At 41.6% G+C, this 13,191-nt stretch overlaps 1 protein-coding gene across 1 annotated transcript; it reads left to right on the forward strand.

Moving 5' to 3' along the window:
- Positions 1–12,562: 12,562 nt before the first annotated feature.
- On the forward strand, positions 12,563–13,191 carry LOC131722962 (E3 ubiquitin/ISG15 ligase TRIM25-like; the record flags this gene model as incomplete). The annotated part of the gene is made up of 1 exon (XM_059016173.1): positions 12,563–13,191. A coding segment is annotated over exon 1 (567 nt), but the record flags the coding sequence as incomplete, so codon positions are not given.

A 13,191-nucleotide genomic window follows, 5' to 3' on the forward strand; every position in this document is an offset into this window, starting at 1 on the left:
GCCTGGCTATATTTTTGTACTCCAGAGGAATTTATGTAACTATTTACTCTTGAAATTGTGTATTTGTGAACGCAGGTACAGAATGTTATTATTATTATTATTATTATTGTTATTATTATTATTGTTTTGTTGTTATTTCTATTATTATGGTTGATTTGAAAATGTTCACATACAATACATTAATGTACTGTTTTATTACTTAAATCACTGATGTAATTAAACTTACAATTGCACTTTATGGCATCTCTGTTTCTTCTTTTTATTTTTATTTATTATTATTATTATTATTATTATTATTATTATTATTATTATTATTTATTTCTTAGCAGACGCCCTTATCCAGGGCGACATACAGTTGTAAACAAAAATACATTTCAAGAATCACAGTACAAGTAATAATACAATTAAGAGCAAGATAAATACAATGACTTTGGTTCTAGCAAGTACAAGTATGACAAAATACGATTCAATAACGGAGCAGATAACAGTGTCAGTGATAGTTACATCAGGATATAATTAAATACAAAATACTACAGATTAAATAACACTTGACAGATTACAGTACTCTAAAGTACATGATTAAATGCAGTAAAATAGGGGGCAGATAAGAGCAAGTAAAGCGCATTTAAGAAAGAGGGGAAAAAAAAGAGCAGTTCTACAGGTGTTGTCTGAAGAGGTGAGTCTTGAGGAGGTGTCAGAAGGTGGTCAGGGACTGGGCAGTCCTGACATCTGTAGGAAGGTCATTCCACCACTGCAGGACGAGGGTGGAGAAGGAGCAGGCTTTGAAGGCAGAGGAGGTAGAGCCAGTCTTCTAGTGCAGGAGGAGCGGAGAGGTCGAGTGGGGGTGAAGGGAGAGATGAGGGTCTGGAGGTAGCTGAGTGCAGTCTGGTCAAGGCATCTGTAGGCTAGTATAAGAGTCTTGGAACTGGATGCAAGCAGTGATCGGGAGCCAGTGGAGTGTGCGGAGTAGTGGAGTTGCGTGGGAGAAGCGAGACAGCGTGAACACCAGGCGAGCAGCGGAGTTCTGGATGAGCTGGAGCAGACGGGTGGCGGACACAGGGAGGCCAGCCAGAAGAGAGTTGCAGTAGTCTAGGTGGGAGAGTACCAGGGCCTGGACCAGGAGCTGGGTGGCGTAGTTCGTGTGGAAGGGTTGGATTCTTCGTCTGTTGCTCAGGAAGAATCGGCAAGTGCGTGCCAGAGTGGAGATGTGCTGGGAATAAGAGAGGCAGGGGTCCAGGGTGACTCTGAGGTTCTTAGCTGAGGAGGAGGGAGAGAGTGTGGTAGATTCCAGAGGAATGGAGATAGAGAGATCAAAGGAGGGAAAGAACAGGAGGTCAGATTTAGAGAGGTTGAGTTTGAGGTGATGCGAATGCATCCACTAAGAGATAGCAGACAGACAGGTAGAGATACGGGAGGTGATGGTGGAGTCAGAGGTGGGGAAGGAGTGGAAAATCTGAGCATCATCAGCATAGAAATGGTATGAGAAACCATAGGATGCAATGAGGGAGCCTAGGGAGCAGGTGTACAGAGAGAACAGGACAGGACCCAAGACTGACCCTTGGGGGACTCCTGTTGAGAGAGGGCGAGGTGTGGAAGTTGCTCCACACCAGGTTACCTGGTAAGTGCGGTTGAAGAGGTGGGAGGAGAACCAGGCCAGAGCAGTGCCAGAGATTCCCAGGTCAGCGAGAGAGGATAGTAGAATAGAGTGATCGACAGTGTCAAAGGCAGCAGAGAGGTCAAGGAGAATTAGGACAGAGAGAGAGGCAGCTTTTAGTGCTCGGGCAGAGTTTAGTGAGTTGTTGACAGACAGAAGGACGGTTTCAGTGGAGTGAGCAGAGCGGAAGCCAGATTGGAGAGGGTCAAGCAGAGAGCTGTCGGTGTACAGCCCGCTCGAGGGTTTTGGAGAGGAAGGGTAGGAGGGAGACAGGACGGTAGCTCTAGAGGGAGGTGGGGTCGAGGGTAGGTTTTTTGAGGAGGGGAGTGATCGAGGCTTGTTTGAAGGCAGAGGGAAAGAGACCAGAAAGGAGAGAGGTGTTGAGAAGGGAGGAGATGAAGGGAAGTAGAGCAGGAGCAGCAGCTTGAAAGAGGTGAGTGGGGAGGGGGTCCAGAGCACACGTGGTAGGTTTGTGACCCTGGAGCAGGGAGGAGAGGTCAGAGTAGGGGAGAGAAGGTGGAGAAGGAGGGTGAGTTAGTAGGGGTTGGAGCAGGAGGGGGTGCGGGGGAGGGAGAGGTGTTAAAGAGTTTGCGGATATCTGAGATTTTAGAAGAGAAGAAGGAGGCAAAGTCATCAGAGGAGGAGGAGAAGGTAGAGAATAGTTTACGTGGGTTGTTAGTGGAAGCTTGGATTACATATTGGAAATAAATACATTTAGCAGAGGAGAGTGTGGTAGAGGTCTAGGGCAGCAGGGAGTTTAGAGTGCCCAATTATTTTGCCCTCTCATCGCAGCAATTCCTCCCACAGCTGCTGAGGTGAACTGAAGGTTCAGTGGACGTCCTTTGATCCCACGACCAAGCCAGCTTCCTCTTCTACACCCAGGAACTCGAGAGCTGATGTCAGTGAGCTACTGGCCTCTGGAAGACAAAGGCCAGCCTGCAGCTGAGCTCACTGGGCGCCTGGCCAGCAGGGCCCTCTGTAGCGCGATGAGGAGAAACAGACCCTGCCAATTTTGCTTCCCTAACCCACGGGAGCGCAAGAGCCAATGCAACGCACCCTTCGGAATCCCCAGTGAAGAACGGTGACTTCAAACAGCCAGGATCAGAGATCTGCAGTAAACACTCCTTTCTATCTCTCCACCTGTCCTCAGTGCTCAGGGGGCCCCCAAAAAAGTATAATATGTTTTTATTTATTTTTATTTACAGTGTGGCTTCATATTAACCTATTAAGTACCACATTAATTTTGTAATTTGATACATTTTGTCTTAACTTTTGCGTTTAACAACATATTTAAAGAGAAAATAACAGGTAGATGATAGTTTAAAATGCTTCAGAAAATTACAAGTATACTGTCCTAAAATGAGGACAGTGGTACTTAATGGGTCAAAAATGAAACCCCCTGTGCCCGATTTTCCCCGGGCATGGGCAACGGCGTGTGCAGATGCAAAGCTGTGTGCTGCTGCTACTGGTGGTGTGCAAACCTGTGAGCTCCTGCTATTTTCCTATCAGGGCAATCAATCTTACCCATTTGCAGGTTTGAGCGGTCCAATCAAATGTGGTGGGTCGTGATTTCGTAAAGCATATGGTAATTATTTAATTATATATAAAAATGCCAATTTCAGCGCTGTAACTGTGTAAATGCAAAGACAACAACAAGCGAAACGTCAAGAACTAGGAAACAGAGATATTCAGAAAGAGATAGACACTTTGTTGGAGGATGTTCAGAATCGCAATTCTGATTTATATGGGTCCCATAAAGATGGTCCAAATTATATCAAGTCAAAAAAAAGCCTGGCAAGAGGTTGCCAAAATAATAAATGCTACTTCAACTGTAAAATAGACTTGATCAGAATATAGAAATACTACGATATAAAATGTCAGACTAAGGCAAAGATAGCTTGCATAAACAGAGAGAGAATGGCTGCAGGTGAAGGACCATCAACATCCCAGCATTTAACAGCAGAAGAAGAATGCGCTGCTGTTTGTTCCACGGGAGAGCATTGCACAAATGGAGATTAGATAAAGGGGCATTCAGAACAGAAAATAGGAGGCACTTTTTTACACAGAGAATTGTGAGGGTCTGGAACCAACTCCCCAGTAATGTTGTTGAAGCTGACACCCTGGGATCCTTCAAGAAGCTGCTTGATGAGATTCTGGGATCAATAAGCTACTAACAACCAAACGAGCAAGATGGGCTGAATGGCCTCCTCTCGTTTGTAAACTTTCTTATGTTCTTATGTTCTTATGCAGGTGTAGGAGGTGTTGACGTGGGTGTCATCCCATCACACGTCTCAGGTAAGCAGAACAAAGACACATCTTATAAAACAATCAGTTGGCTACATGTTTTATTTATTATTTAAACAATTGGAAACCGCAAGTAGGCTTAAACAAATTTTGAAAGTGGTCATTTTTGTACACGTCTACTTTGATCGTTTTGTAACATTATTGCTGTGTATCTGTAATAATAATACTGAACTATTTTAGTTGGAGATCATATATCTATATCAAATTACACTGTTACTTAAATATGGCTTAGCCTACTGTATTATGTTTAAAGAGACAATCTGTATGCACGTATCATGGCATACGTATTGTTTGTTCGTGGTAGTGCATTGCAAGCATAGTAAGATTATTATTGAAGGCATTTTCATTTATTACAAGTTCATCCAAACATCTTGCAAGCACAACCAGAGCAGAATGTCAAAATGCTCAAATACAGTCATATTACGCATGATCATGATTTGATAGATTCTCCGCATTTATCAGCTGTGTCCTCCCCAGATCGCGGTTGTCCACCTATAGAGGAAATTAAGTCAGGAGGGAACACCGCAACTGCAGCAAGAGAGAGCAACTTGTTCCCAAATTTCTTTAACTTCAAGAAAGGGGATTTGCTGACGTGAATACAAATTTACAAAAATCTAAATGAGAAAGTAAATAAAATGTGTGCTCGTATATGGAAAGCTCCATAAAACTAATGAAGGAAAAAGTTTAACTAGAATGAGAGATGTTAGATCTGGAACAAAGGATATAAATATTCAATTCAAAGACCTGCCACTTGCTGGAGCTGCTACTGGGTTATTTGGAATATCAAAGTCAACCTTCTGTTGAATAATGGCATTTAACCTGCTTTCACTGTCTATAACATCCACAAGTTCTCGCTATGTTGTGTAGCTACAACTATGTCTGCAACCTCTTCCAACTATTGCAATGCACCACCACTCCGGTCCAAACACCTAAATGCATTTTAATTACACTGCGAGTTCTTCTTGTGCCTCATTATATAGATTACCATTCACTTGGTGTAAACATCTTGAAAAACATGACTGACTCATGCCTGCATTGTCTGCAGTTGGTGTCTGGAATGTACCTGTTCCATAAAAAAAAACTAGTGCTGCAGTTACCTTACAGCAACAGACAAAGCAGGAGAAACACATGACTTGGTGTTTTATGTTTATGCTTTTATGTTTTTACTGTTTTTTGGGGATGTTTAAGCTACCAAAACTAAACGTCTCGCCTTCATGGTTGTTTCCATTGTCGTCTTCTTTAAGGGAGGCTGCTTAAGTCCCGGTGTAGGACTCCCAAAACACTCCACAGTATAAAAGTCTCTATTAATGGGGGATTTCAACTTCCCCCATATAAAATGGGAAACCGGAGGGGGAGCACAACAGGCGAAATTGAAATGGTAGAAATGACAAATGACTGCTTCCTAATGCAATTTGTCAAGGCACCGACTAGAGGGCAGGCATGCCTTGATTTAGTCTTCAAATAACGAAGACAGAATAACTAAAACAGAGGTCAGAGAACCATTGGCAAACTCAGACCACAACATGGTCTCATTTGAAGTGATTTTTAAAACCCCAAAAGTAATTACTAAAGCTAAGGTTTACAATTTTAGAAAAGCAAATTATGAAGGTATGAAACAGAGAATAACAGAAGTAGATTGGAGTAAAATAGAAAAAACATCCACAGAAAAAGGATGGCTGTTTTTTAAAAATGTAGCAGTAGAGGTGCAAAACAATTACATCCCAAAAGTAGACAAATCCAAATCTAAAACAAAATGGCCAAAATGGTTTAACAGATCAATTTAAAAAAATATTATGCTAAAAAGGCACTTTACAGAGCGTTTAAAAGGGACCAAAAAAAAGTACACAAAAAGAGTACTTGGAACTGCAAACACAGTCAAAAAGGAAGTTAGAAAGACCAAGAGAGAGATAGAAATGAACATTGCTAAGGGGGCTAAAACCAATTACAAAATGTTTTTTCAATATTATAACAGCAAGAGAACATTCAAAGAGAAGGTTAAAAGTCTAAGAGATACAAATGGCAAAATCATAGATGATGAAAAAAAAAATCAAATATAATAAATGATTACTTTTCACAGGTTTTTACAAAGGAGGATACGGACAACATGCCCCACTTGTTGACCTGTTCCTATCCTGTTTTAAATAACTTTCGCAAAACAGGCAGAAGTGTAGAAGGGACTAGGAGCTCTTAAAATAAACAAATCCCCTGGGCCTGATGAGATCATCCCAATAGTACTCAAAGAAATGAAAGAAGTTATTTACAAACCGCTAACCAAGATGAGGTAGACAAAATTACCTCTATGGTAACAGTATCATGGGAGACAGTCAGCTTGGTTTTAGGAAAGGGAGATCGTGTCTAACTAACCTGCTTGATTTTTTTGAAAATGCAACATCGACAATGGATAAATGCAAAGCAAATGACATGGTTTATTTAGATTTCCAGAAAGCTTGTGACAAAGTCCCGCATAAAAGATTAATTCTCAAACTGAAAGCAGTAGGGATTCAAGGAAATGCATGCACATGGATTAGGGAGTGGTTAACATGTAGAAAACAGAAAGTACTGATTAGAGGAGAAACCTCAAAATGGAGCGAGGTAACCAGTGGTGTACCACAGGGATCAGTATTAGGTCCTCTGCTATTCCTAATCTACATTAATGATTTAGATTCTGGTGTAGTAAGCAAACATGTTAAATTTGCAGACTACACAAAAATAGGAGGAGTGGCAAACACTGTTGCAGCAAAGGTCATTCAGAATGATCTAGACAGCATTCAGACCTGGGCAGACACATGGCAAATTACATTTAATAGACAAAAGTGTAAGGTACTGCACACAGGCAATAAAAATATGCATTATAAATATCATATGGGAGATACTGAAATTGAAGAAGGAATCTATGAATCTATGAGGGGTGTTGGTTCCAGACCCTCACAATTCTCTGTGTAAAAAAGTGCCTCCTATTTTCTGTTCTGAATGCCCCTTTATCTAATCTCCATTTGTTACCCCTGGTCTTTGTTTCTTTTTTCAGGTCAAAAAAGTCCCCTGGGTCGACATTGTCTATACCTTTTAGAATTTTCAATGCTTGAATCAGATCGCCTCATAGTCTTCTTTATTCAAGACTGAATAGATTCAATTCTTAAGCGGGTCTGCATATGACATGCATTTTAAACCCAGAATAATTCTGGTCCCTCTTCTTTGCCAAACATAATAAATATATCATTATTCATTATCCTAAACAATGTTTTCAATACTTTTAATTCTAGGCTTTTGAGAACAAGAAGGCAGACCTGTTTTTTTTTTTTTTTTGATTGATGATTGGCTGGCATTGAAAATGTTGCCTTTGTGTTGTCTGAAAAATAGAGCACTGTCGTAAAGTGGGAGACACGTCGCTGCTGTGTCGCTGGGGTGTTGACCAGGGTGGTCACATGAGGTGACAAGCCGGCAACGTCTGTCACTTCCTTGTTGCCATCGACAAAAGTCGCCTGTGTGACCAGGTCTTAAGAGTTAGTTGCGAAGCAAGCTGGTAATGTACTGTAATGTGCTCCTGTACCACACTCTAGTATTTTACATCAACTTTTAATCATTTTATTAGTATTTTTTTAAACTGCTCCAGGAATGGAACTAAGACCCCATTGCATAGTGGTTTTGCATTGTTCCACACTCTCCCATCTCATCCATTCTCCCTGCTTGGCCTGGGAAATGGCCTTTATACACCTCATCCTCTCCTCCTGCTTTTGCACCTCGTTGACTACCAGCTTCCTCCGTTGAGCTGGGGCTGCCTTGTGCCATGTAGGAGGAGCTGAACTGAGACCGACCCCCTCTTCCATGCTGAACTTGCCCCATGATATCACCAATTCGAAGGGCAGCCTTTGCATTCTCCACAGCTTTCTTTGCCGCCCACTTTTCCAGTTTTCAACACAGGTACTGCCTCCCTTACGCATTTGTCGCATGACTCTACTAATGTAATTTCCAGTCTGACCTTGGCGCACTTAAACTCCTCGGTTAGAGCGGAGTCTGGTAGCTGCAGTATTCCTTTACCATAAAGTCCCACTCTGCTGAGGCAGCGTGGAACTCCCAGCCATTTCCTGATGTATGAACTGATTAAAGCTTCCAGCTTCTCTACTGTTGTCAAAGAAACCTTGTACACAGTCAGTGGCCACAGCAACCTCGGCAGTAGACCAAACTGAAAGCACCAGAGTTTTAGTTTGTCTGGTAAAGCGTTGCTGTATATGCTCGTCAACCCTTCCACTGCTTGTTGTCTAACTTCTCCCACACTAGCTGTGTTCTTTACATCCCCGTCGTACCATCTCCCAAGACTCTTCACTGGCTTCTCAGACACTGTTGGAATTGCCTCACCATTAATGAAGAACGTTTATCTACTACTTTACCTTTAATTATAGAGATGCTCCTTGATTTAGTGAGTTTGAATTGCATTTGTGGTCATTCAATGTTATTGGTTAATTTTCCCAATAACCGATTAGTGCAGGCTACTGTTGTAGTCATGGTTGTCATGTCATCCATGTATGCTCGAATTGGTGGTAGTTGCATTCCAGAAGCCAAGCGCTCTCCTCCCACTTCCCATTTTGATGCCCTAATGATTACTTCCATTGCCATGGTAAAAACCAGTGGAGAAATGGTGCATCCTGCCATTATTCCAACTTCTAGGCATTGCCATGTAGTGCTGAATTCTGAAGTTGAAAAACTAAATGTTAATTCTCCAAAGTAGGCTTTCACTAAATTTGTTATTGTCATCGGTACACTGAAAAAATCAAATGCTGCCCAAAGAAGTTCATGTGGCACTGAGCCATATGCATTAGCCAAATCCAGGAATGTCACATGGAGCTCCTTCCTCTCCTTTTTAGCTGATTGAATTTGTTGCCAGATCACATTGAAGTGTTCTAAGCATCCTGGTAAACCTGGAATGCCTGCTTTTTGTATTGAAGTGTCAATGAAGCAGTTCTTTAATAGGTAAGCTGACAATCTCTGAGCAATAATGCTGAAGAAAATCTTGCCTTCTATGTTTAATAGGGAAATAGAACGAAACTGACTGATGCTTGTAGAATCTTTTTCTTTAGGTATAAAGACTCCACCTGCTCGGCGCCATGCTCTTGGTACAACCTGTTTTTCCCATGCCACTTTCATCAATTTCCACAGAATTCGTAGAACTCCTGAAGCGCTCTTGTACACTCTGTACGGAACTCCATTAGGCCCTGGAGATGATGAAGCCCTTGCTTTTTTCACAGCTTGCTCTACTTCTTTCCACTTAGGTGGACAGTCCTCCGTTTGGTATTCTGGTGGATTGATAGGTGGGATGTCTGAAGGAATTGACATAGGCTCCTGCCTTTTTGAATTTGTATGTGTTTCCTCCAAATATCTCTCCAGCTCAAACTTAGATGCTTTTAGTGTGCCATTCTTCTCACTGGTGAATAACTTCTTTACAAATTTGAATGGGTCTTTATAAAAGTTAGTTCTCGCACGCTCCTTCTTTTTGTAGCGTTTCCGTAGGCGCTCATCTCTGCGCAATGTTACAAGCTTATCTTTTATGACCCTTTGTAAGAGATTGCAAAAATGTAAATGAAAGTGTAAATTAAACACATTTTACTATTAACACGTTTCTCTGTTGTGATTAAGATACACAAATGGCTTAATTTAGGCTAAAGGTATTAATTTAATTCTTAAAGGAGAGTATACCGTGTAAAACAATGAAAATCAGAAGCCCTAAATGTATTCCACATGGTTACTTAAATTGTAATATAAAAACTGGAGAAGTTTGTTCAGAATAAACTTTATAAACATAGAAGGTTTTACGTTTATTAGAGGACCAAAGTAAAAAGATAAAGCTCTTTCATCTGACTAGTTAAGAAGACTAGAAGACAGGAAGAAGAAAAAAAGCCTTACCTTATTTGAACCTTATTCTGTGGAGAAACACACAGACTCTGGTTCATTAGAAAGGAATTCAGCACACAAACAACTGCCAATCGAACACGAGCATTTCTTCTTAGCTCATTTAAGTACAACCAAGGGAAGCGGAACAGCATGTGTAAAATATGTTACAAGCTACGGAAAAATACAGACAAAAATACATATTTTCTGTTAAGAAAAGCATTGGTTAGCTGAATACACTGTTACAGACAGAGATAGGTGGAACCAGCACACAGCTGCTGCTCATCAATCCGATGTGCCTCATAATGTTGAGATGGTCTAGAATATTAGTTTCTCGAAGGATGGGATTTTATACTCACATACACAATGCCTCTAAAAATCATAAAGAAAAGTGCAAAACAAAAATGGCTGAATGTATACATGAGGGAAATTTTGAATTTCTGTATAAAACACATACTGGGATTCTCTGTTTAAGGGAGCTGTAATTTTGAGTTTGATTACTCTTATAATAACCTTTATTATGTTTATATATCCTTGTCGAATGATTCACCAATATTATGGTGAAATAATTTGTTTAAGCATGAAAGCTTTGCTGTCTTAAGGAAGTGGTTTAGTTGTGGCTTTAATTTTGCATTTAAAAAATATAAACATTAACATCTATTGTTTATTTTATATCTTGTATGTTACTAAACTTTAGGTTTAACTAATTTTCTTTTTGAGAACTGTTTTTTTATATACAATGCAATAGAGGTAACAATAGTTTTTAAGTAAGGAGTCTGAGGATTTCTACTCTCTCTTGCTCTCCTTATCTCTCGTTATCTGAGGAATGTATGAAAGTGAAGAGTGGGGGTTGAAGGGATGGTTGGTTGTATGATACTGGTTTTAAAATGCAATACCTATTTGAACCTTTGCTTGTTTGTTTTTGAAGGTTGCATATTAAAATATATGTGCCCCTTTAAATGGATAACATTTATATTCTGTTTGTGCTGAAATGCGTTTTTTATATATATATAGCTGGTGTGGTGTGCGGTGGGGTGAGGTGGTGTGGGGTGGTGTGCGGTGCGATGGGGTGGGGTGGGGTGCGGTGGGGTGGTGTGGTGTGGGGTGCGATGGGGTGCGGTGGGGTGCGGTGGGGTGGGGTGGTGTGCGGTGGTGTGGGGTGCGGTGGTGTGGGGTGGGGTGGGGTGCGGTGTGGTGGGGTGGGGTGGGGTGCGGTGGTGTGCGGTGGTGTGGGGTGGTGTGCAGTGGTGTGGGGTGGGGTGGTGTGGGGTGCGGTGGGGTGGGGTGCGGTGGGGTGGGGTGCGGTGGTGTGGGGTGCAGTGGGGTGGGGTGGGGTGCGGTGGGGTGGGGTGGTGTGGGGTGGGGTGCGGTGGTGTGGGGTGGAGTACTTTGGGGTACGGTGGGGTGGTGTGGGGTGGGGTGCGGTGGGGTGGGGTGCAGTGGGGTGGGGTGGTGTGGGGTGGGGTGGGGTACTATGGGGTACGGTGGTGTGGGGTGCGGTGGGGTGGGGTGGTGTGGGGTGTGGTGGGGTTCATGTCTTATTGTTGGTGTCGGTAGCTGCACGCCCACCTTTGCCTAGCCGTGTGTTAACATAATATTAAGGTTTGAACAATAAAATATATGGCATTTTGGTTTTGTTATAAATTATATTATTTTCATTTTTACACACTCTGGGTGTGCACAATTAAAACATATGACTTCCCTCGTTGAAAAGTAATATTGCACTTTATCACAATGTAAACAGCTTGCTTTTAGTTAACTGCAGTAATGCCAACATCAACAATGGCGCACTGAAACGTATTGTCTGTAACGTGCCATTTGGATTTAAAATAACGTGTTAATTTTTATTTGCACAGTGTGGCTAAGTACCAGATTAATTGTGTAATTTGATACATTACATTTAGGCTGAACTTTTGCGGTTAACAATATTAGAGTAAGGTATCATAACAAAAAAATAACAGGTAGATGCAGGTTAAAATGCTTCCGATAATTACAAAGTAGCCTATCCTCAAATGAAGACAATGGCGCTTAATGGGTTAAAAATGAAACCCCACATGTCCTTGACAGTTTGTAAGCTCCCTGTCAATTTTCAGACAGTTAATACTGTTTAAAAGACTTAGTGTTTGTTTTCATGAGTAGCAAATCCTTCACGATTTGCCAAAATGCTATCACTCCACCGCTAGACATTAAATCTAGTATAGAGTTCATAGCGAGGGTATTAAAGTTTTCATTGGACAACAGAGTCAGCTCAAATCACTAAAATACTAAAATAAATGCATTACTGGTCATAACATTGTTCTCAAAAACAAGGCTTTAATTTGATCATTTCACATTAATGTATATAGCGAACATAAACCAATGCATTTAAATAATTTATACCGTTATTTCACTTTAGAAACTTTTAACACAACATTTCCCCCTTTCTCCTCATACTTTCCCCGAATCTTTTTTCATGGTTCATTCTTTTAGCAACTGAAATTTAAATCTAGGTATGTTTTCTTGTTTATTATTGCCCTTGATGTGACATTTTTTTTGCAACTCGGACGACTTGCACTTGTGCCGAATCGATAACTAAACAACAAAGCCAAAGCCCGTGAAAAGTTAACCACGTGACTTAAAAAAAAAGCAGAAGAATGTGAAAGCGTGAGGGAGGCGTGGAAAGGGCTAGTGTGCTGCCCCTCCCTTTCCCCTGTTTTATTAAAAGCCTCTTGTAACGACTGTAGATTCACACAACTGCTCAATAGTCCGGTTTCCTGTGAACGTCTTTCCGTCTCACTGCAGCAAGAATGGCAGAAGCGAATATCCAGATAGCTGAGAACCAGTTGTGGTGTCTGGAGATACTGAAGGACCCAGTCGCTATTCCATGTGGACACAGTTACAGTATGGGGTGTATTAAGAACTGCTGGGATCAGACTGATCATACAGGTGTCTACAGCTGCCCCCAGTGCAGAGAGACCTTTAATCCAAGGCCTGTTCTGTGCAGAAACACCATGCTGTCTGAAGTTGTTGGAGAATTCAAGAAGAGAAGGCTCAATCCTCCTCTTGCTCAAAGTTATGCTGGAGATGTGCCGTGTGATTTCTGCACTGGGAGAAAGTTCAAAGCTGTGAAATCCTGTTTGACGTGCCTGGCCTCTTACTGTGAAACACACGTCAAGACACACAGTGAGGGTGCTGCTTTCAAGAGGCACAAGCTGATCAATGCAATTGGAAATCTGGAGCAGAAGCTTTGTGCTGAACATCAAAAAATTGTCGAGGTCTTTTGTAGAACCGACCAGATGTTTATTTGCGCGTTGTGTTCACAACATAAACACAAGAACCACGATACAGTCTCAGCTGAGACGGAAAGGACTGGG

This window comes from Acipenser ruthenus, chromosome 52, assembly GCF_902713425.1.
Source record: "Acipenser ruthenus chromosome 52, fAciRut3.2 maternal haplotype, whole genome shotgun sequence".
Taxonomy (NCBI): Eukaryota; Metazoa; Chordata; class Actinopteri; order Acipenseriformes; family Acipenseridae; genus Acipenser; species Acipenser ruthenus.